At 42.6% G+C, this 20458-nt stretch overlaps 1 protein-coding gene across 4 annotated transcripts in view; it reads right to left on the reverse strand.

Annotated features, from left to right (window-relative positions):
• The window catches only part of CNNM2 (cyclin and CBS domain divalent metal cation transport mediator 2), a 1082606-nt gene extending 1062382 nt beyond the window's left edge, over positions 1–20224 (reverse strand). For 2 of the 4 annotated variants that reach the window (XM_086922712.1, XM_086922710.1), the window contains exon 1: positions 18729–20224. In XM_086922712.1, coding sequence (XP_086778838.1) covers positions 18729–20151 — 1423 coding nt within the window. In that variant the 5' untranslated portion in view covers positions 20152–20224. The remainder of the gene's footprint in view (positions 1–18728) is intronic. The other 2 variants (XM_086922711.1, XM_086922708.1) reach the window with 1 other exon arrangement.
• Between the last annotated feature and the right edge of the window lie 234 nt (positions 20225–20458).

The raw sequence follows: 20458 nt of genomic DNA on the forward strand, positions 1-20458 counted from the left end.
ATCCTCCTGTTGTTTGTTTCTACGTTGCTGTTTCTAGCGTGCAGTTGCCTGGGTGCTCCATTGTTTTGGGACTGATGGGGTTGTGAATGATGCAGTCTGCATCAGGGAATCAAGTACTGGCCCAGTTGCCCAGATCATCCCCTTTTCTGGGTAGCAAGGAGTCCCACAGGGTATGTTTTTGGCATGGATATTTTAGAATAGCATCTGAGCAGATCTGTCTTCCTCTTTGATAGGGATCTAAGGAGTAAAATGTTGGTGATCCTTTATACTACATGCGGGATCTCTGACCTTTTCTGATAATACTGAGAGGACCTGGGGAAAAGTTACTCCATAAGCTCACAAAAGTCATGTATCGGTGTGATTGAGACAGTTATGACGTCTAGTATGAAGAACAAAAATATCAAGAATTTTAAGTTGTTAATTGGTGAATTTAATTGACATTTTTTAACTTTCTCATTGCAAAATTATATTTTTGATAATAGTTACAGCCGGAGTTGTTAATCTGTAATCAAGTAATTCAGTCATAGGTCAGTTCTAAAGTTTATGGTCTCTGGCTTAGTGCCCTGCAAAAGGATTTATCATTTTTCACACAAAAATATGTAACGGCATCACTTGCAACACAGTCCACCATTAAGCTACCTGATTTGCAAATTTAAACATAAAATGTTCATATGTCAAACAGCTCAAACGTTATTAAATACTGAACATCGGGTGCGATGCAGCACTTCGTAAACGACATCTGATCACCTTTGAACTACAGGTCGCAAGATTTAGATGTTAAAGAGTGGAACATGTTACCCAAGAGGGGTAAACATACTCAATTTGCAGACTGACGTTAAGGGTTTGGTTTGCAGAAGGAAGCAGTAATCTTCACAACTTACATACGAATCAAACACTCAAGACAAAATGATTACTATAAAAATGTTTCTGTTTGTGCACATCACAGTTTTAAGGTCTGAAAGCTACAGCTACTTTAAGGTGGCACTTGGCATTGTAGAAGAATGCAAAATATGTTGGCATCATGCTACAAAGCCAGTGGTGGGTGCTTGAGGGGGAAAATGAATACATCCTTCTGTTGTACCCAGGTGAATAGTGTTAAATTACAGCTACACCATCTTGACACAAACTTAAGACTGACGAATAGTTAAATGGATTTTATCACTGTGTATACTTAGATGTTCCTTGCTGATATTAGGTAACACCTAAAACAGTTACTTATATTGACATCACACCTCACTCAAACGGTCTTGTGATTTAAGAGTTCACGACTATCAGTGTCTGAGGTTTGTTGTTGGGTAACCTGGCTTCTGGTGCAGCCTTAGTTCCGAAGAACAAAACAAGCAATGTTTAGATTTGAGAAAGGTTTCTATGGGTTATTTCTTCAATATGTGGGTCACTTTTTCAGACGATTATGACATTTAAATAAAAGGCCCGGGGTTAGAAATGATTACTATCTGGTACAAAACAAACTTGGAAATTAACGGATTTTGCTATGCAGGATCAAAAATAGAAGTTAGCATTTTAAATTCACCTACGAAATTCAACAAAGCTGAAGCAAAACTGAAACCGGCTGCAGCAGCTGCAAGGCAACATTATGAATTCTGACCATGATGGTAGTCTGCAGCAGGAATAGCTGCCACTGGTGCCAGACTATTTACTAGCCCTCAAAGGGAATTACAGCAGTGGAAATGGTTTCTCGTTGCCATGAAGGCATGCATAAGCAACTGCTCTTCACGAGATTCACACTTTGCAAACAGAGTTTTTTTCGTTAATTTGTGAAATTGCTAGTAGGCACTGACTGAACAACTTAACACACTTCTACAAAAGTGATGGCCTATCTAAATCCCCGCTACATGGATGTCCACAACCTGGAGATTTATGGCCTGAGCGCCGTTATAAGATTGGTTCAGGTGACATTAGATGACACTGAAAGGAAAGGAAATTAGCAGCTCTTAGTTTATCAGTAATATGGTGATATACTGTTTTACCAAACAAGTACGCTGTTGACCATGTTCCTGAAGACAGGCTCATCAGATATTAATATATAATTTAAGTGCTACAATGTATAGCTTTTCTGCAACCACCTTTTAGCCACTTCTTCACAAGCATAATATTTATTAATTACACTAACTGCGCTAGTGCCAGTGTAGTTATAGTTAGGTCTCACTTTCTATAGGAAAAGCATTTTTTCCTTTAAAAACTTTGGCACCGTTTGGTAACTCTCAAGAAACTTTCTGTTGGACCTGTTTTTCAGCTGGTTTATCCCAAGGCTTTATGGTTTTTGGCTTCCTATTTTTGTTGGTTGTATGACTCTGGGCACTTTACCACTGCCGATCAGTGCTTAAGTGCATATGCTCTTTATGTAAATTGTTATTATGGATTGGTGTTTCGATGATTGGCTTGTTTGACTTACTACTAGTCCCTAGTAAAGTGCACTGTGTGTGCCCAGGGCCAGTAAGTCAAAAGGTGCAAGTGGGTCTACAGCAGTGATTGTGCCACCCACACAAGAAGACTTTCAAAGGGCTCGCAGACATGCCACTGCAGTGTCTGTGCGCAGTCTCTACTGCCATGTCGATCTCTAACCTTCCCCTTTATTACATGTGAGTCACCCCTAAGGTAGCCCCAAAGTCTCCCTGTGGGAGGGTGCAGTGTATGTGAAAGGTAGAACATGTGTGTGTGACATGTCCGGATAATGAAATATAGTGTCTTTCGTTTTACACTATGGAAAGGCCATCTGTCCCATAGGATTGAATGGGAGTTTATTTAAAACATCTGATAAGTATAACTTCCCATTGGGACAAGGCAGAAAGTTGGAGTTTAGTATGCCTGAACTCAGAATATAAAAATGCATCTGTTAGTAAAGATGATTTTTATATTGTTCGTTTGAAAATATCACTTTTAGAAAGTGGGTATTTTCTTGCTCAGCCATTCTGTGTGCCTTTACCAGTTTGTGAATTGTCTGTCTGGCTTTGGAGTGACAGGGGCTGGGGATGTGCCTTCCATGTAGACAACCACTGGGAAGTTGAGGTGTGTCCTGCCTCACGTGGATGAGTCAGGGTTGGGCTGGATAGACCTGGGCTGTATTTAGAGTAGGGGGAAGATTTCCTTGCAACTGATTGGGACTGGTCTACCTTACACACTGTCATCTCCACCCCCTGCCAGGAAGCAGGACCAGAGAGGACAGAATGGGTTTTGACTGAGCAAAGAGACTCTCTGCCACCAGAGAACAAATAGAAATGTTGTATAAATATTGGGGCCAGACCCCAGAACCTTAGAATACTTCTGGACTCAAGAAGAACCTCTGCCAAGGAGAGGACAAATGCTGTGTATCTTGTTTGAAGAAGATCTCCGAGGACTTGAAGTAGAGCTTGCCTCCTGTTCTGAAATCTCACAGACACAAAGACTTCACCACCAGCTCCCCTGAACTTCCTTGCTGGGAGTTCTGACCTGCCAAGAGGTGCCTGTTGCTGAGTTGGGCCTCTGGAGGTTGTTCCTGCTATTGGGAGCTGGAAAAGTGGCGCAACTATGAGAAGCGCAACGCATCTACACAGGTTTCCGATGCATCACCGCCGTGCGGCCGAAGAAACCGACATATCACCTACCCTGCGTGGCAGTAAGGAACCGATGCATCACCTCCACGCACAGTAAGGAACTGACGCATCACCTTTCTTGCGCGTAAAGAACGAACGTATTACCTTCCCTGTGGCTGTTTTGTTTATGATTGAGACGTATCCAAGGTACTTTGTGTTAAAAGTATCGTATCTATAGTTTGCTATAGGCAGAACTGATTTTTACCTTCTAAGAGGTACATTTTCATTACTGTATTGTGGATGTTTCATCGTTTTGGTCTTGTTTGGTTTAGATAAAGATTACTTATTTTTCTAAACTGGTGTGGTGTCCATTTGTAGTGTTTTCATTGTATTACTGAATGTGTGCGCAAATCTTTCAAGCTCCCAAGGGGGTGAGCAGGGGTTATTTTAGAAGTGTATCCCCCTTACCCTGACTAGGAAGAAGGTTCCCTACTTGGACAAAGGTTCAAACCATTGCCATCTAGAGACCCCCATTTCTAACACTTTCCAAAAAGAATTTCACTCACATGGGTTCCTTCATGGAAAGTTTTTCACTGATCCTTCAAGCCAAAAAAAAATATCCTTTCCCAAAAAATTGATTTCCCATGTCAATCTCCATACGAAACTCCGATACAGAAAAAACTGATAACAGAATGATCAAATATGGCAGAAAAGTGGAACTCTGCTCTGAGAGTACGCTTTTCATTATTTGATGTAAATCCATTTGGTAGTTTGTGAGAAATTAGTGTTTAAAGAAACTCTTGGTTGATCATGTAGGTTATAATTTTCTAGAAAAGTAATTGATATGTAGGCTGTTGTGTACCAAAATGTATAAAATACTCTTATCCCATTGGGATTATTTATATTATATGCAAAAAGCAAGACTACATTGCCTTTGGCCATTTGAAGTGGAGGTACCATGCATGGTCTTTAGGCATAAGTAGTGGGGCTTGGCTGCATGCAAACACCGTGCAGGCGAAACCTAAAAAGCGCATATGATCAAAAAGCACCAAAATTCACTGAAGATAACAAAGGTTAAAGTGATGTTATATTCAAGTGTTGGAATGAGACAGCAGCTAAAGTTAAAAAACAAAACAACACAAACCACTGAAATACACCTTTCAGCTTAGTCAAAGATTGTAACTTCCTTCCCTATCATGAACTGCTAATGACCTCACATATCACATCACCAATAACTTGCTAAAATTAAAAAGGGATGAGAATGTGGGTTGGATATTTGTGCAGGGATGGGTGCAGGACTTCACCATGATGCAGAAGAAGTTATAGTTTTTTTTAACTTAACTATTTCTGAATAATTTCAGTAATTTGTTTTTTTAATGTTAGCCCATATCTCAAACCAACACCTGTGTATAGGTTTTGGTTGGTTAATTACCTAACGGGTTAAATGGGTTATTGTGGTCACAAAAATAACCTGTAGGCCCTGGGGCACTGTTAATCTTTGTTGTCTGATTAATTAGTCTTTTAGGGCTTCTTACCAAATACATTGTGGCGCATAAGATGCAAAAAATGGAGGACTTGTTTGGACCTCGAGAAGAGGTGAATCGGAAAGAGAGAGCCACTGACTGAACCAGATGAAGTACAGAATTTAACCCCAGGCGAGCTCACACTTCTATGCACTAGTTCAGGTATTAGATCTGAAATAATGGCTACACCGAGCACTGGAGAAACTCGCAAATTAAATGACAGGCATGTGTAAAGAACAGTAGGCACTGGGGACCAGACTGGCAGCAGCAGAGGCTTTGCTTGATGTGGAAGGCTGAGAAGCTTTTAGATCTTAAGTGGTAGTGCTTTACTGCCACACTCTAATCTTGAATGCTTGGATAATTTACACGCTGGGCTACTGATATGAGTGATGTGTGTCCCCAACTAGATTCCAGAGCAATCTTTAAGGGATGAAATGTTTAACATTCTCGGTGACCTGCTTAGGCTGGGGATAGAGTACAGCAGGTGGGGATGGATGTGACTAAATTACCCTGGGTATACAAAGGGAATTATCTGACTAGTGCAGGTCCTGTGCTGCTCACCTTCCAGGGTGCTGAATGGAGGGGACAGATACTGAGACTGCTGTTAAAAATGAGAAACATTGCGGTTGAGAGATTTCAGCGATGTTTGGTGCTACATATCCATTGTAAGGCCAGATGTAAGACAGGCAAGTTTGATGAGGTTCTCAAAAATAGGGTACTTTCTACATCAATCTGTATATGTAATGTTTGCTTTCGGCATCGCCTTGGAAAACGAATAAAAGTTGTTTTGAAGAAAAAAAAATTAGAAACATGATTAGAGGTTTGAGACTTTTGCTTTTTCCTGACCTGAGCTCTAAAACACTTACTAGGAAGCATGCTCTCATCGAAGTAAAGCACAGACTTGCAGCGATGTATATCCAGGATTGGATCGCTTCTCTGTTATGACAAAAGTGGAATATGAGAAGAAGTTATTTCTATTCCCACAAGAGGAGTCAGACAGAAAATGTATGTAGGGTCGTTCAGCGGAGCGCTCAACCTGATGGGTTGGGAGTGCAATACTGTAATTTGTAAAAAAGGAAGTTAAAGAGGGAGTGGGTCTGATAACTACAGGCCTAGAGTGCTCTTTCATGAGAGAATATGTAGAAAGGAGATAATCCAGCTCTGTGGAGAAGTTGTTTTCGTTTTAGGTCGAGCCTGCAGGCAGCGAGCATGCTCTGTCATTTGGCTACGATCTACTGTACATATAAAAAAACTATTTTAAAAAAGGGCCTTTAGCCTCCCCAATTCTTGCCATCCATTGGCATTCATCACTCTTCTTTTCTGCCTTCTAATTCGGCAGCCGGTACAAAGTGTCAGTTCCTGCATCACTTCCTTGACTTTATGCAGAGCATGAACCAAGTACGAATTTATTTAACTTAATTAGTGTATGTCCGCTACTCGCTCTGTGATTGAGGTACTATCTCTTCTTTTTTTTGGCATTTTAATATGGTGCAAACTCAACCGGACCAGAAGGTATTGGGGCGCTTTACATGAGCGCTAATTATATTATACAAGTTAATTTCATTTTATAAATAATAGGCAGACTAACTCCAGGTACAACACGCCCTGTGATCTGACTTGGTATTTTCTCTTTAAAGCAGCTACTGTGGAACATGGCTGAAAGTTAAAAATAAAAATGCTGTGACATGGAGCACTGCTGCGTTATAGCGCTTTTTAGGTTTCGCCTGCACAGTGCTTGCAAAATCTCTTGAAATAAAAAAAAAAAGAAATAGGGCTTAGAGCCGCCCGTCCACTACTTACGATTGGTTGGCCACCATAGCACTCTCATGTAGTTGTTTCTTACTGGTCAGGCCTCCTGGTTACATTTTCTCTTTTTTTCTCTTCCAGTCGGAATGTTTGTTCTGTGTAGCTTGGACGAAGTACAGCATCTTGTCTGCGGCCAGTGTCCTTCCACTGGCTGCTTTTAAAGGGGCACGTTTTGTTTCTTGGCCACACTCCATTACAGTGCATGTGTTTCCCTCCTATCACTTTCCATACTCTGGTTTGCTATCTCCCAAAGCCTTCGGTTGATGTTAACCACATCCCCCTGGGTGTTGTCCTTACAATTAATTGCTCGCTCCCTCCTGCCGTCGTCCACTGAACCCACAATCATCCCCCTCTCCCCCGTTAGGCAGGGAGATTCAGCAAGCACCATCTTCATGCGTGGCCCACCCACTGCAATACACACTCTCAGTCGTTAAACCTCTGGCACAAGGGTGCCGGCTCACAGTCCCCATCCATAAAGCAATGTTAGAGAACAAATAGCTGGCTGCTGCCCTGCTCTCCAAGCCGGACTGGCATGCTGCACGGAGGTGGGAGGGACCTTGTTCTGCACTCGGTACAATTAGAGTTTACAACATGGGACTAACGGCATAGACCGAGGAAACAAACACTACTCTCAACATCAGAGGAGCTTCTTAACCACCAGTGGTACGCGGCTCTGGTAGGGGTCAGGGTGATAGACAAGCCATAGTAGGAGAAGACGGGGTTCTCTGGTCGTTAAGGTAAGAACAAAAAAAACAACAACAAAAATCCCACAGGGTCAAAAGTCACACATTCCAACTCAGGCTTACTTAATACAAATCTGTGTTCCACAGCAAGCGTCCAAGCAGCATTTTCAAAAGGTAAGCATGAGTTGTGTTGCTGGCTAATTCACAGAGTTAACAACGTTTCATTAAAGCATATTTAACGACTATTACAAATGTAGCACCATAAATTATTTCAAAATCTGACGTGATGCACGTTCTTAGTGCTCCCTTCCTAGATAAATGTGGACGTGCAGTGAGAGTACCCACATTCCTTTTTTGCTTGCCCCCGTCCCTCCTGTGCTACTTGCCCTCTCTCCACTCAGTTGCTTTCCCCATTCCGCTACCACCCTCTTTCCGCTGTCCATGGACCTGCTTTCACCTGAAGCATTTTTCTTGCTAATGCATTTATCTGCTTCTACTTTCCTTTTGTGAGCTGCATGTAGGTATCTTAAAACTGCTGGATATTTCCCTTTCATTTGTAAGGCTCTTCTCTATTGGCTTTGTTATTTTTTAAGCCATGTTGCACAGCGGCGCATGGCTTAAAGTAAAAAAAAAAAAGCACTAGGGCGCGGATAGCTTTGATCGCATAACATCGCTTTTTTAAACTTACAGCCATGCTGCTATTGTGTAACATATAAACTATTGCCAAAACTAATAGATTTTGCGGAGGCAAAACCAAACCATTTTGCTTTGCCAATGCTTGTTTTAAATATCTTTTAGACGTTTTGCACTGCAACTGTTGTACAACATGAATGAAAGGGTAATAAATAAATAAATAAATAAATAAAAAACGGGATATGACACGGCCTACGTTGATCATCATAGCTATTTTCTTTACTTTCAGCCACGTTACACAGTGGTTGCACTGCTATGCAACATGGCTAAAAAAAAATATTGACAAACCCAGAAGATCTCGCATAGCCAAGACCTATTGGCTTTGCCAAGGCATGTTTCCTATGTTTTGACTTTGACTGTCTTGTAACATTCCCTCCTTTCTGGACTTTAGGACTATTGTGACATTTCTTGGAGAATGTTTATGACTGAATCAGTCTAACTAATATGGACTTTTGCTGTTAGATATGTTGTATATTTGAGTCTCTCAATTGTGGCTCATTTGAACTGTGCCATTCTTTCCTCAGAACTACGTCTTTAATTTTAAAAAAAAATCTTAGCCTAAATCTGTATCGCCCTGACCCTTTATCAGAACACCAAACGTGGCCTATCGTTTTACTTTACAAAGAGGCAAATAGAAATTTCAAATGGTCATGGGGAAAGCGGTCCTTGGGGTGGGAGAAAGAAGGTCCGACATGCTTTTGTGCATTTCCTCAAGCACCTGGTCAGTATCGTGCTACTGTTTCTCTACGAAATGTCCCCCTCTCCAACACATTTCCCCCACTCACTTGATAATTCACACAATCCTATACTTAAGAAACGTGAAATACCCTGCCCCAGCAATCAGAGTACACTTTGTCTTCAAACCTAAGCAGGGGGGACAGTTACATTTAGTTTTGCGGCATAATGGCAGTGCGCGGTAGAGCAATGGCGGGCAAGGCCAAAGGTTCTTACCTACATATGGTATGAAGCCCATCTATAGATGCGAGTATTTTTCAATAAAGACGAATCCTGTAATTAACAGGAATCAGCCGATTAGTGAGGCAACAGGGAGAGTGAAGCTACTAGAGTTCCTACGTGTGCCCAGCATCATCAGGTTCTTACCTTCAATAATAGCAGTCCTCAAAGCGCGTGACGATCCACTACGCGGGTAGCACGACAGCGTCAGTCTGTCTGCTGTTGGCCAAATGACAGTGAGCCTGTGTTGACTCTGCCTTTAAATACACAATCTCCCGCCAAAAACTGGAATGACTGGCAGGCATCACAGTTGAGTGCTGCAACACTGCGACATCCATTTTTCAGTAGAAAAAGTAGAAAGTAAAGAAAGACCGGAGATTAAAAGGTCAAAAAGTAAAGAGGAGGTAAATGCAAGGTAAAGGATAGGATTACAGCGTGGGAAAAACGGCTGTGACACATCAAGCGCGTTAGCGGACCCGCACTGTGGTCCGACTGAATCCAGATATCGGTCTAATTATTGCGGATCTTTGAACTCATCGACCGCTTAACAACGAAGGTCTTCGAGCCCACGTTGCCTCCACGACTGTCCTATCTTGGATAACTCGACAGTCCTTAACCGCATTGAGCTCACGCACCAGCGTGACCAACTCTGCGCTCTGAGGATTCGAGCCATACGAGCGTTAACAACCCTTAGCGCACAACGATTCCTTACGCCCTGCGCCCCCACCCTCGGCGTAGGCGTACATTATCTAACCCAGGCAATTAAATTGTTAAGTCCTGAAGATGATCCCTTTGTAACTAGAGCACGGGATCGAAGCGTCGACTCCTTTGAGTAGACATACGTTTAACCATTGTACATTAATATGTGTATGTACTACTCCGGGAAACACTGATAACATTGATTCTAAACAGTGCCCTGATTGCTCACTTCCTTTGCCTGAAGCACCTTTTCTCTCTACTACCTTTCTTTCTAATTTTCACTTACCCTTTCAGTACGGTACAGGACTGTGCCTTACAGCAATGAAATGTTTTGTTGCTAAATGTATCTGAACTTTGAATACTTAATCTGATTAATAAATTCCCTGTCCGGCTGGACAAGGAAAGAATATATAGCAGCCTATTGTGGTCTATATAACTATCATTGTATGATTTTGCTTAAGCTTAGGACCTTTGTTTTCCTTAACTTAACTGATACCCATGGTCCATAGCTACCTATTGGGTCCCCCTTGTTTACTTTAAAAAAAAACAGTAGCCTTCTGAGCACGGATTCAAGGCACTCAGACCAATCACAACACTGTATTGCAGTGTTGTGATTGGCCAATCACAATGCTGCATGCAAGGTGAGTGGTATTTTTTTTGTATTATTATTTTGTCCCCCCCCCTCTCTTTACCCTCAATCCATGCCAGCCGCTAATGCTAACAACATTGATTTAAAGCCAGACCTATTGGCATTGGCAATTATTTTTTACACTGGATTTGACTCACTTTTTCATTCGCTTCTGGTAATGTCTGGACTACTAGTAAGAACGATGCAGTCCCAACAGTAAAATAATTTTGAAATATGCCTATAAACAAACGCACATGGCACACACAAATCTAAGTGTATTTTTAAAAAATGCTCAAGTTTCTAAGTTTTCAACATAATGCCACAGATGTGAGGAAGTTGCCTATTGAAGTTTCAAACCAGTGAAACAAATAGCTGTCTCTGATGCAGAAGGTTCAGCGATCATCAACAAAAATGACGGTAGGACTACAGAGACTGATATTATGTGTCTGTTTATGTAATGTGTTACTCGATCAGGTTGCAGTTAATCAAACTAACTTTTACATGTATAAAGGAGGTTTCGAAAGGCCGACTATCTAAATCTAAGACTCCCCTAAACTGAAAAAATAAGCCACAACTAGGGAGGAGCTGGCGTCTTTTTACCTTTTACTTTTTCAGACATAAAAAAAATCACTGAAATTCGTAAGTATTGGATTCAAATGAAGGAACTAAAATATTGAGGAGAGACTCCGGCACGACCTTTACCTTTTAGAGCACAATATGACCCAAAAACTATAGCGCAATATTACCAGGGTGGGGTGGAGATGGGGTCAAAATCTGTACTAATTTAATTGGGACTCTTCAAAGGACAATCTTCAATATGCAAACCCTTTTCTTCTTGTCCCAGTCCCTACATAATGTAATGCAACCTCATTACATATGGACTGGGAGAGGAAAATCAGACAAAATAATAATGTGTGTTAGTACAAACATCCAAAGCCACAACTTAATCATAGCAAGTGGGTTTAGTTTCTATAAGCGCAGTGTACATCAATCAGAGCAGGACTGGGACCCGTAAGCCGATTTTGTAAGACCAGCCACCCCCGTCCCCAAGGGGGTGGTGGTAAGTGTGAAGCATAGCTGCTTTTGTTAGTGGGGCCGATATTGCAGCACCACTGCAAAACTGGCCCCCACCGCTACAAAACTGGCCCCCATCGCTACAAAATCGGCCCCCACTCTTCCAGCCTCCCGGGGGAATGCCTGGTACAGCTAGTTCGGCCCTGACATCACTTACATTACACAGAGAAATCCAGTCATTTCAAAGCATTAATAATAAGAGGTCTCAAACTAGCAAGGACCATGCTCTGGAGTAGAAACCAAAAAGTGTGATTTCTCATTTCACCTCCGCTAATTGCTGTTTTCAGATGGGCCTGCTCTTTTTCAGGGGTTATCAGAATCTTTATGTGATGCAGGCATATCCACAGTAAGTAATTTGAACGTTAAAACACAATGGAATTGATAATCAACTTTAGAAACATTGGTGTTCTTTGTTGTTAGGCTAAAGAGAAGTTGCATCATAAACAATAAGAGATGCTCTACCTTCTTTAATGTTTGACATGAAATATGATGTATAACATATGATGGGTTTACGTATTATAGAAACAAACTAAAGTAGGTCTCACATTCTGTCCCTGTGCCCCATCACCTCACCAAATCCTGGGAGATTACTGTTTTTCCTGAATCACAGGCACTCTGAACTCTGAACCCTTTCTCCTTAGATACAGAGGGAGCAAAGTGCCAGCTGCCAGTGCTGATCTAAGCTAACGTAGCCGATGCTGCAGTCATTATCTGGGGAACCCAGTAGCAGGCCCATCACATTACAGGTGCAAAGTCACTGATCAGACCTCATTCACAAAGCTTACAGACCATGGTGAGTAATTTAATAGAAGTACATGACACGTGGTCCCACCAAAATGCTCTACTTTTGAAGTCTTCATGAAATCTCATCTGAGTCCCTCTGAACAGAAAACATAAATTAATCTAAAATATTTGCTGTATTGTAGTTTGTAAACACCAGTTTGCATACACTTCCGCTGAAGAACAGTTTATATCCAATATGAATTGATTTGATTATAACAGATATGAGGACTATTCTTCATTAGTGAAACATAGGAGTGAAAAAATATCATACCCAGCGGTTAACAGAAAAAGCCTGTATTGCAACCCTTGGATTTTACTTATGTCCCGGTTTGTGTAGTAACACAAGTTCTATCAATCTTCTTAGACTCGCAAACAGGTATATAAAGTATCTAAGATCTGCTGGAATTCTGGAGAGCATAAGAAGTATAAGGAAAAACAAACTACCAAACGTGTTGGCCTTTAGAGACAGAATATAATCAATGATATCTACACCCATTTAGAGACAGTGTTACTCTCTCCGTTTCACAGACAGTATATAACATTTTGAAATGTAATCCCACTCTGAGAGAGTATACAAACTGATTAACTTACTAACTATTTGCAGGTACAAGGTTGAGGCTTTTTCTACACAGGCTTTGTTGTGATCATATCCTTTCATGATGTCCTAAAAATAAAGCTTAATTAGAGATGTTCCAGTGTAGTACATTCTCTTATTCTAAAACAATAAGCAAATTATTTGCTAGCTGTCCCTATTCAGACTCGATAAGGAACTATTTTAGTCTAATGTCAATTCAGAGCCCGTGGATGAACAATGAGACTTGTGAATTTCCTCCTATTCATAGGGAGTGGATAAACTGTAAGACCAGATCGCAAACTGAGCATGCACTCTAGTTTGCTAGGGCCAGTGACTAAATACCCTAGTTCTTGTTCACCCATGAACTATTTCATAATTTCTCTGAGGTTTGCTCATGCATGACATAACATGAGCCAGTGTAAACTAGGAGTTATTCTTTCATTTGAGCCACTACATAAAACTATCTGAGGCTTTCAACTACATGATCCAGTATATAAACTACCTGGGTCTTGCTCACATATGAGTTATTTCACAAACTACCTGAGACTTGCTCTACAACAGCCAGTACGTAAACTATAAGAGTATTTATATTTGAGCCAGAATATGAAACTAAATAAGTACTGCACTTACAGAACTCCAAATATATATTTGAGGCTGCCTCGACTATGAGCAATCATACATAATGCGTCCAAGTTTTGCTTATAGTTGAGGTCACAAACTAAATGTGATTCTTTCATATATGAAATAATAAAATGTGATGCATGAAAATATCTAAACCAACTCCTCCTAATTATTGATCATTACTCGCAACGTTCTATTATTTTGTTTGAGTTCTTACTGAAAGGAAATAACCATTACAAATATGCCTAGGCTCCATCCCAAAAGGAACAGAGCGGGCTGATAAATTAGGTCTCTGCATTGAGAGTCAAGTAACTACAGAAGTATTTTGGCCTTGCTGGGCCTCAACTGCTTGGTACGGTTTCAGTCCTTAATGAGCTGCAATCTTGTGACAGACGTCTAGAAATAGCCCTCCCCTAACAGTAATGGGACAATAAAGCAATTGTCACGAAGGCTGAGATTCGCCTGGTGTTCCTTGGGTTCTCAAACACCACGCACGCGGCCTACCAATGTGGGCAAACAGCTTATTTGACCGAGGTCAAGACTAACTTGCACTGTCCTCCAATTGCACAAACAGGATAACATAAATCGAGACTAATGCTAACCAACGGAATTCCTAATTGCTAACAAAACTCAAGCATTTCCATTGATCGCTTTCTGGTTCTCACACAAAAGCCAGTGCAAAACCTATATGAGGTTAGCTCCCATAAGAGACAGCAAAAAACATTTCAAGATATGTTCCCATCTGGCCCAGTGTATGACGTATTGCCTTTTGGAATAGGTATATAAAAGTGTTCAAGATCTGCTGACATTCTGGGTTAGTAAATAATTTTGAAGAATTCCTGCCACCTGTAAACAATAAATAACTATACTGATACCTGCTCCCTTGTAAAGATGGGATACAAACTATGAGACGTACTCTCATTCCAAGATAATATATAAACTAAAAGACGTAATCTCACTCATAGTATAAATAGATATCTGCATTCAGTAACACAGTACAATCTGAGAAATGTTACAAATGTGACACTGTATAGACATATAAATAACAAGCATTGGTAACGCCAATAGGTTTGACCTTATTATATTTTGAGTGTGAGCAGTTGGCTTTGCCAATGTTTGCCTGTATTGCTTAAAACGAGTAAAAAAAATCTAATAACTGGAGGATTAGCAAACATAGCTAATGGAAGTTCAAACTGTACATTAAATGTAAATGTTTTCAATCTTGATAAACAACAGGATTTATTTCTCAAATACTTCTCACTCAGGAACTGAACAGAATTTAAAAAGAATAATGAAGTGAGAGAATATAAAGACAAATGCTTAGCTAACCCAAATTTATTTCCGACAGGTTTTAGCCATTTGCTTCTTTGCAGCAGCCCATGGAGCACACGTACAGCCTCCAGGAAAATTGTCAAACTAAGTCCACCTTCTATAGACCTCAGTCACCCGCTGAGTGAGTGCAACAGATGGCCTTTCCCCTGTGTCATAAAAGCCTTTTTGTGCCAAAGCCTGTGTTTTAATGCAATATGTGGAATGCAGGGGATAAAACAAATACAACCCTTAAAGACTGCTCTTTAGCAATACCCCGATATCCCTACTACTGTGCTTTAACAGACAAGCTGGGATGTATGCAGTGCAAACATAGCTGAGGTTATTTAATGGGTGGAAGCAGCACATGAGGATGAGAGCTAGAAAACACATACGCTCTCATGGAGTGCTGAATGAAAAATAAAAAATTGTTCCTTAAATGTAGGCAGTGGAAAGATATTAATCATACAAATCAAAATGAGTGTAAGAAGGATGCGCTCCAAGTGAGAGACAACACGGAATACAAGTTATTGCATAGGAGGCAAGCAAATGAGAGTGACAATAAAACCAACCAATGATAAGCAAAGGGTGGGCTCTAAGCACACTATATACTCACAATAGGTCTTTTACAACCAGACAGCTTGTGCTGCCTGGTAAACTCGAAATAAAAAACGATAGGTGCTACCATGCACAGTGAACAGTATGAGATCTTCTCCTGCCCAGATGCATTACATAAAAAAATATATGCTGACATTCAGCGTCTGTATATATTCTGTTAGACCTGCTCTATAAATGATACTTGCTACTTTTTTGAGACAGTATATAAATTATAACTGATACTCCCATTCAGACACCATATACAAACGGCTCTATGCTGATATTCCGAGGCAATATATAATTTGTGAGACATACTCCAATCCAGACACATTATATAAACTGACATCTGCTCCCATTCAGAGACAGTATATGAACTAAACAACTTATTCTCATTCAGAAACAGTGTATATATAAACTTCTGTATCGTAATAGAATCAAATCTGACAGATTATATCCTGAGTATGAATGAGAATAACTCCTACTTACTTATGCCTACTACCCCTCCCGGACATCAACCAGGACTCTCCAGCCAGCTCTGTCCTGGTCTTTTCTTCAATCTGACTCCAGGTGTAGCACATCACCTTGCAATCAGAGGTTTCTTGACCTTCCTATTTTCCCTTGAGGGTTGCAAGACAGGGTTCACCACCAGGAGAATAATTCCTGTTCCTATCTAAAACAGTATAAACTGATTGTTGCTTCCCTTGCGGGTGAGTAGTGCGCTATACAAGTATCAATTTTACATTTACATTCTGAGATAGTATATAATCTGTGAGATGTGGTTCTACTCTGACAGAGCAGATAAACTGATAGTTGCACCCTTTCGGAGGCAGAATACCCAGGATGGCACTTAGTCCATGCACTGTACATCAACTGAGAGACAATATTTAAACTACCAGCCCAGCCCTATCAGGAGGCTGTCTACACACACGTGAGATGGGCTCCTGTTCTCTGCGAGTAAGCACACCCAGGGGCGTGATCTTATATAAATTAAGACACTTCTCGGAGCGAGAGTCCCCGAGAGGCAGGTCTGTGGGATAGGCCTTGCTGAATGCAGCTTTACCAGGTATTTAAAGCAGCCTAACTGAAAGTAGTTGAAACTGGCAGGTTGCAACTGAAAGAAACACAGTGAACGCCGACATTCACTGGACGGTTGTAAACCAACCGTATCAGCTCTGTATTGGTAAATCATTAAAATGTGACTGGGTAAAGGCGGGGTCAGAAGTCGATAGTTATCTCCGACAGGTATTTGTATCTTGTAATCTAATCGGGAAGATCAAACCAAGAATGATCAATTTCCACCCACACTCCCCCACCAGTATGGACAGAGGTAGCCCTTCCAGGACCTGCGAGTGCCCTGGAGGAAGCAAAGCAGGACGAGCTGGTGCAGCAGCTGCATTGTGAGGTTCTCTGAGATACAGCAGGTCAGCCCGCGGGCCTAAACTAGCAGAGGTGATAAAGACGTGTCAGTCAACGGCCGACCAATGGGTCAGCCGACGTTTTCCGGCTCCTGCCGGCTGCCCTGACCCTGTCCCTGCACCTGACCGCGATCACAGAGCTCGTCCGTCAACGAGAGATCAGAGAGGCAGCAAACAACTACACTGGTCCGAGTCAGACATTCATCGGCGAGCGATCACTGTGTGCGCAGTGTTCCAACTAGTAACAAACAACAAAAGTGCCCTAAATGAGCCATTCCAGGGCAGCTGATCACAGTGTGCAGAGATCAAACCGGCAACAAACGTGACCTAAATGAGCCATTCACCAGCAGCAGATCACCGTGCAGATATCAGATTAGTATCAAACTCAAGAGCAACATAAACGAGCTATTAATCTGCAGACGACCGTAGTGTGCAGAGATCCAACTAGTAACAATCCAGTCGTGAATAAGCAATGTGTGTTGTGGTAAAATCAGTAAATAAATACATAAAGCGATCTAAACTGGCAATTCAAGAGCAGTTAGATCACTGCGTGCAGAAATCAAACCAGATGCAAAAAAACAATAAATAAGCCATTCATGTTGTGCAGAGTTCAAACCAGTAATAAAGATCAAAGAGTTCAAAATTAGAATTTCGTCAGCAGGCGCCTGCAGTCTGCAGAAGTCAGCGACTTACACCAACACTCAGAAGTTCGCCACCCCTACTACCAGGGCCAGGGCGCATGAACCGCATGCATCAGGAAGAGATACGGCGAGTGTCCTACAACGACCATTCATTCATTCCTTCTACAGTGCTCGCACAGGCAACTTTGACTCCGTCTACCGGACATGGAACTTTAAAACACTGGGACTGAGGCTCCTGAGGGAAGTCCATGCACTGACTACAGGAATGCTAACCATGAACGTCTCTCTGAAATAAAGTAAGATTATTGAAAGCGCGCACGGTGTATGCTAACGTGGTCGTTACTGCGCACGGTTTGCGTTTTTTAGGCTACCCACGTGCACAAATCTTAATCAGAGGCGTTTTGGAAAGATCCCTTTGCTATGCACACAATGCGAGATGAAATGTGCAACGCTGGACTTTTTCTGGTAAATGCAATAAGCATGTTCATGACCAATGTCAGCATGTTTAAGGAGCATATATATAAACAGAAAGATCTTCATTGAAAACTCTAGATTTCGCATGAAATTATACACTGCAGGCTTTACTGCAACCATCATTAGATGTATGCTTTTGGGAATTTCATTTTATTTAATTAATTACATTTATATAAACGAGACAATTCTAGGAAAAAGAGCTATATTCTGAAACGGTCAGAATGATGAGCTTGCTACAGATTGCTTAATGAAGAGTAGCTATTCAGATAACTGTCTTCTTCAGTCAAAGATTGTGACCGGTCTGTTTTGTGTGATAACTATGCACATACACGGAAGTCAGCTTCTGAGAAAGCAATTGAATTGTGCGTTCATTGCACAATTTATGCCTAAAGGCAGCAGTCCTGGGCATTTTGTATTTCACTAAGGATTACGGCTATTTATAGATTCTGAATTTTACTGAGGAGGATTACCATTCCACCAAACTCAAACTATGCAGTGCAAGGAATCCCATAAGGTCTGACCTCCTTGGCAGGGCTTAAAAACTAATATAAATATGCTCACTGCACCACTACTTTAGACCACAGGCTCAAACTTCAAAAAGTTTGGTAGATTCTGCCAACTCAGATTCACCTGAAAACACACGCCTTTTAGAGTTCATCAAAAACAATCAGCTCAGGCCTAGTTCCAAAAAGCACAAAGGAGAAGAACAGAAAACAGAATCCCACCTTTCTTGAACTCCTCCAGCATGGCATCAAGCTTGGTGTCATTGAAGACGAAGTGCAGTGGGTGGTTGTAGAAGCGAGTGATCGTCTTGAGTGGCGTGCAGTCATCGGGGTCCACAAATGCCAAGTCCTTGACAAAGAGTAGGTCCACAATATTAGAACGTTCGCCCTCGTAGACCGGGATGCGAGTGTAGCCGCTCTCCATAATTTCAGACATGGCATTGAAGTCGAGCACGCCATCTCCAGCGATCATAAAGCAGTCACGGAGAGGAGTCATGACATCCTCCACTGTCTTGGTGCGCAGCTCCAAGGCACCCTGGATAATGTTCAGCTCCTCCTTGACCAGGTCGTTGTAAGGGTCGGTTACACGCAACATTTCCAGCAACTTCTCACGGTTGTACACAGTGCCAATCTCCTGGCCTAACACACAGTCCAGCAGTTTGCTGACTGGGTAAGAGGCCGGAAAGGTCATCATCATGAAGAACTTTGTTAAGAAGATTGTGTTGGCTCCCACGGCCAGACCATGCCGCGAGCAGATGGCCTGTGGCACAATCTCACCAAAGATGACAATGCCAATGGTGGAGACCACCACAGCCACCAGACCAGAGCCAGCAATGTCATCAAGCAGGATGGTGAGAGTAGTGTTGACCAGCACGTTGCCCAGAAGAAGAGAGCAGAGCAGGTAGTTGCCCTGTCGGCGCACTGGCTCAATACGCTTGGCATAGTTCTTTTCCTTTTCAGTGCCACAATTCTGTACAATGCGCAACTCCATGGGATCCAGAGCCATAAGGCCCAGGTTCAAGCCGCTAAACATCCCGGAGAGCAGCAGTAGCAATCCAATGAAGATGACCTGAAGCCAGAAGGGTAGTAAGAACTTCTTCTCCTCGCCCACGATCACTTTGGTGTCCTCACCATCATGGTACACCCAGGTGGTCTCTGTCCAGGGCTGGGGTCCGGGTCCAGTCGCAGCTCCCGGCGGGGCAGCGAGTGAAGTACACAGGTAGTAAGACTTGCTCTTCTCAGTTTTGCGCAGGGGCTTGATGTCGATCTCCACGATGCCCGAGGTGCTGCGGTGCAGCACGATGGAGGGCAGGATGATGATGTCCGAGGTGCGGATGCCGCAGGGCTGCAGAACCGCCTCCCCCACCCCAGGGCCGGAGCCTGCTGGCCAGTTCCTCTCGTGCTCGGTGAAGGCTATGCGGGACCACGTCTCGTTGTTGATGTTCAGCCCGTAGACGCGCAGCTTCACCCGTGTGCGCTCGCTCACCCGCAGCGCGCCGTTCTCCATGTACGACACGTCGTCGGTGTCCTCCAGCCGGAGTCCGATGATGACGGTCTCCGGGCTGCTGCTACCGCTGCTGTTCTCTTCCCCGCCGCGGGCTAAGCTGGCCAGGCAGGCGAGCAGGAGCAGTGCCAGCGCCGCCATGTTCAGAGCGGGCAGCGGTGCAGTGGCGACTAGTTCCCATCACAGGGAACGACCTAGCGACAGCGCGCACGTCACGTGAGCGCGGGGGGCGCACTCGCGCTGTACTCGCGCCGCCTACTCCGCTGACAGCCGGTTCTCGGATTGACAGGTGGGTTCGGCTGATTATGCGTTCCGATTGGTCGAGGCTGCCGCGAGCGGGCGAGGCTAATGAAAGTGGGACGAAAGGTGAAGCTTGAGAGTATCTGAGGCGAGAAGCTACGTTTTAACTATAGTTGGTCCTAGGCAATTTTCACATTAAAAAAGCTGC

The sequence above is a fragment of the Lissotriton vulgaris genome, chromosome 5 (assembly GCF_964263255.1).
Source record: "Lissotriton vulgaris chromosome 5, aLisVul1.2, whole genome shotgun sequence".
NCBI lineage: Eukaryota > Metazoa > Chordata > Amphibia > Caudata > Salamandridae > Lissotriton > Lissotriton vulgaris.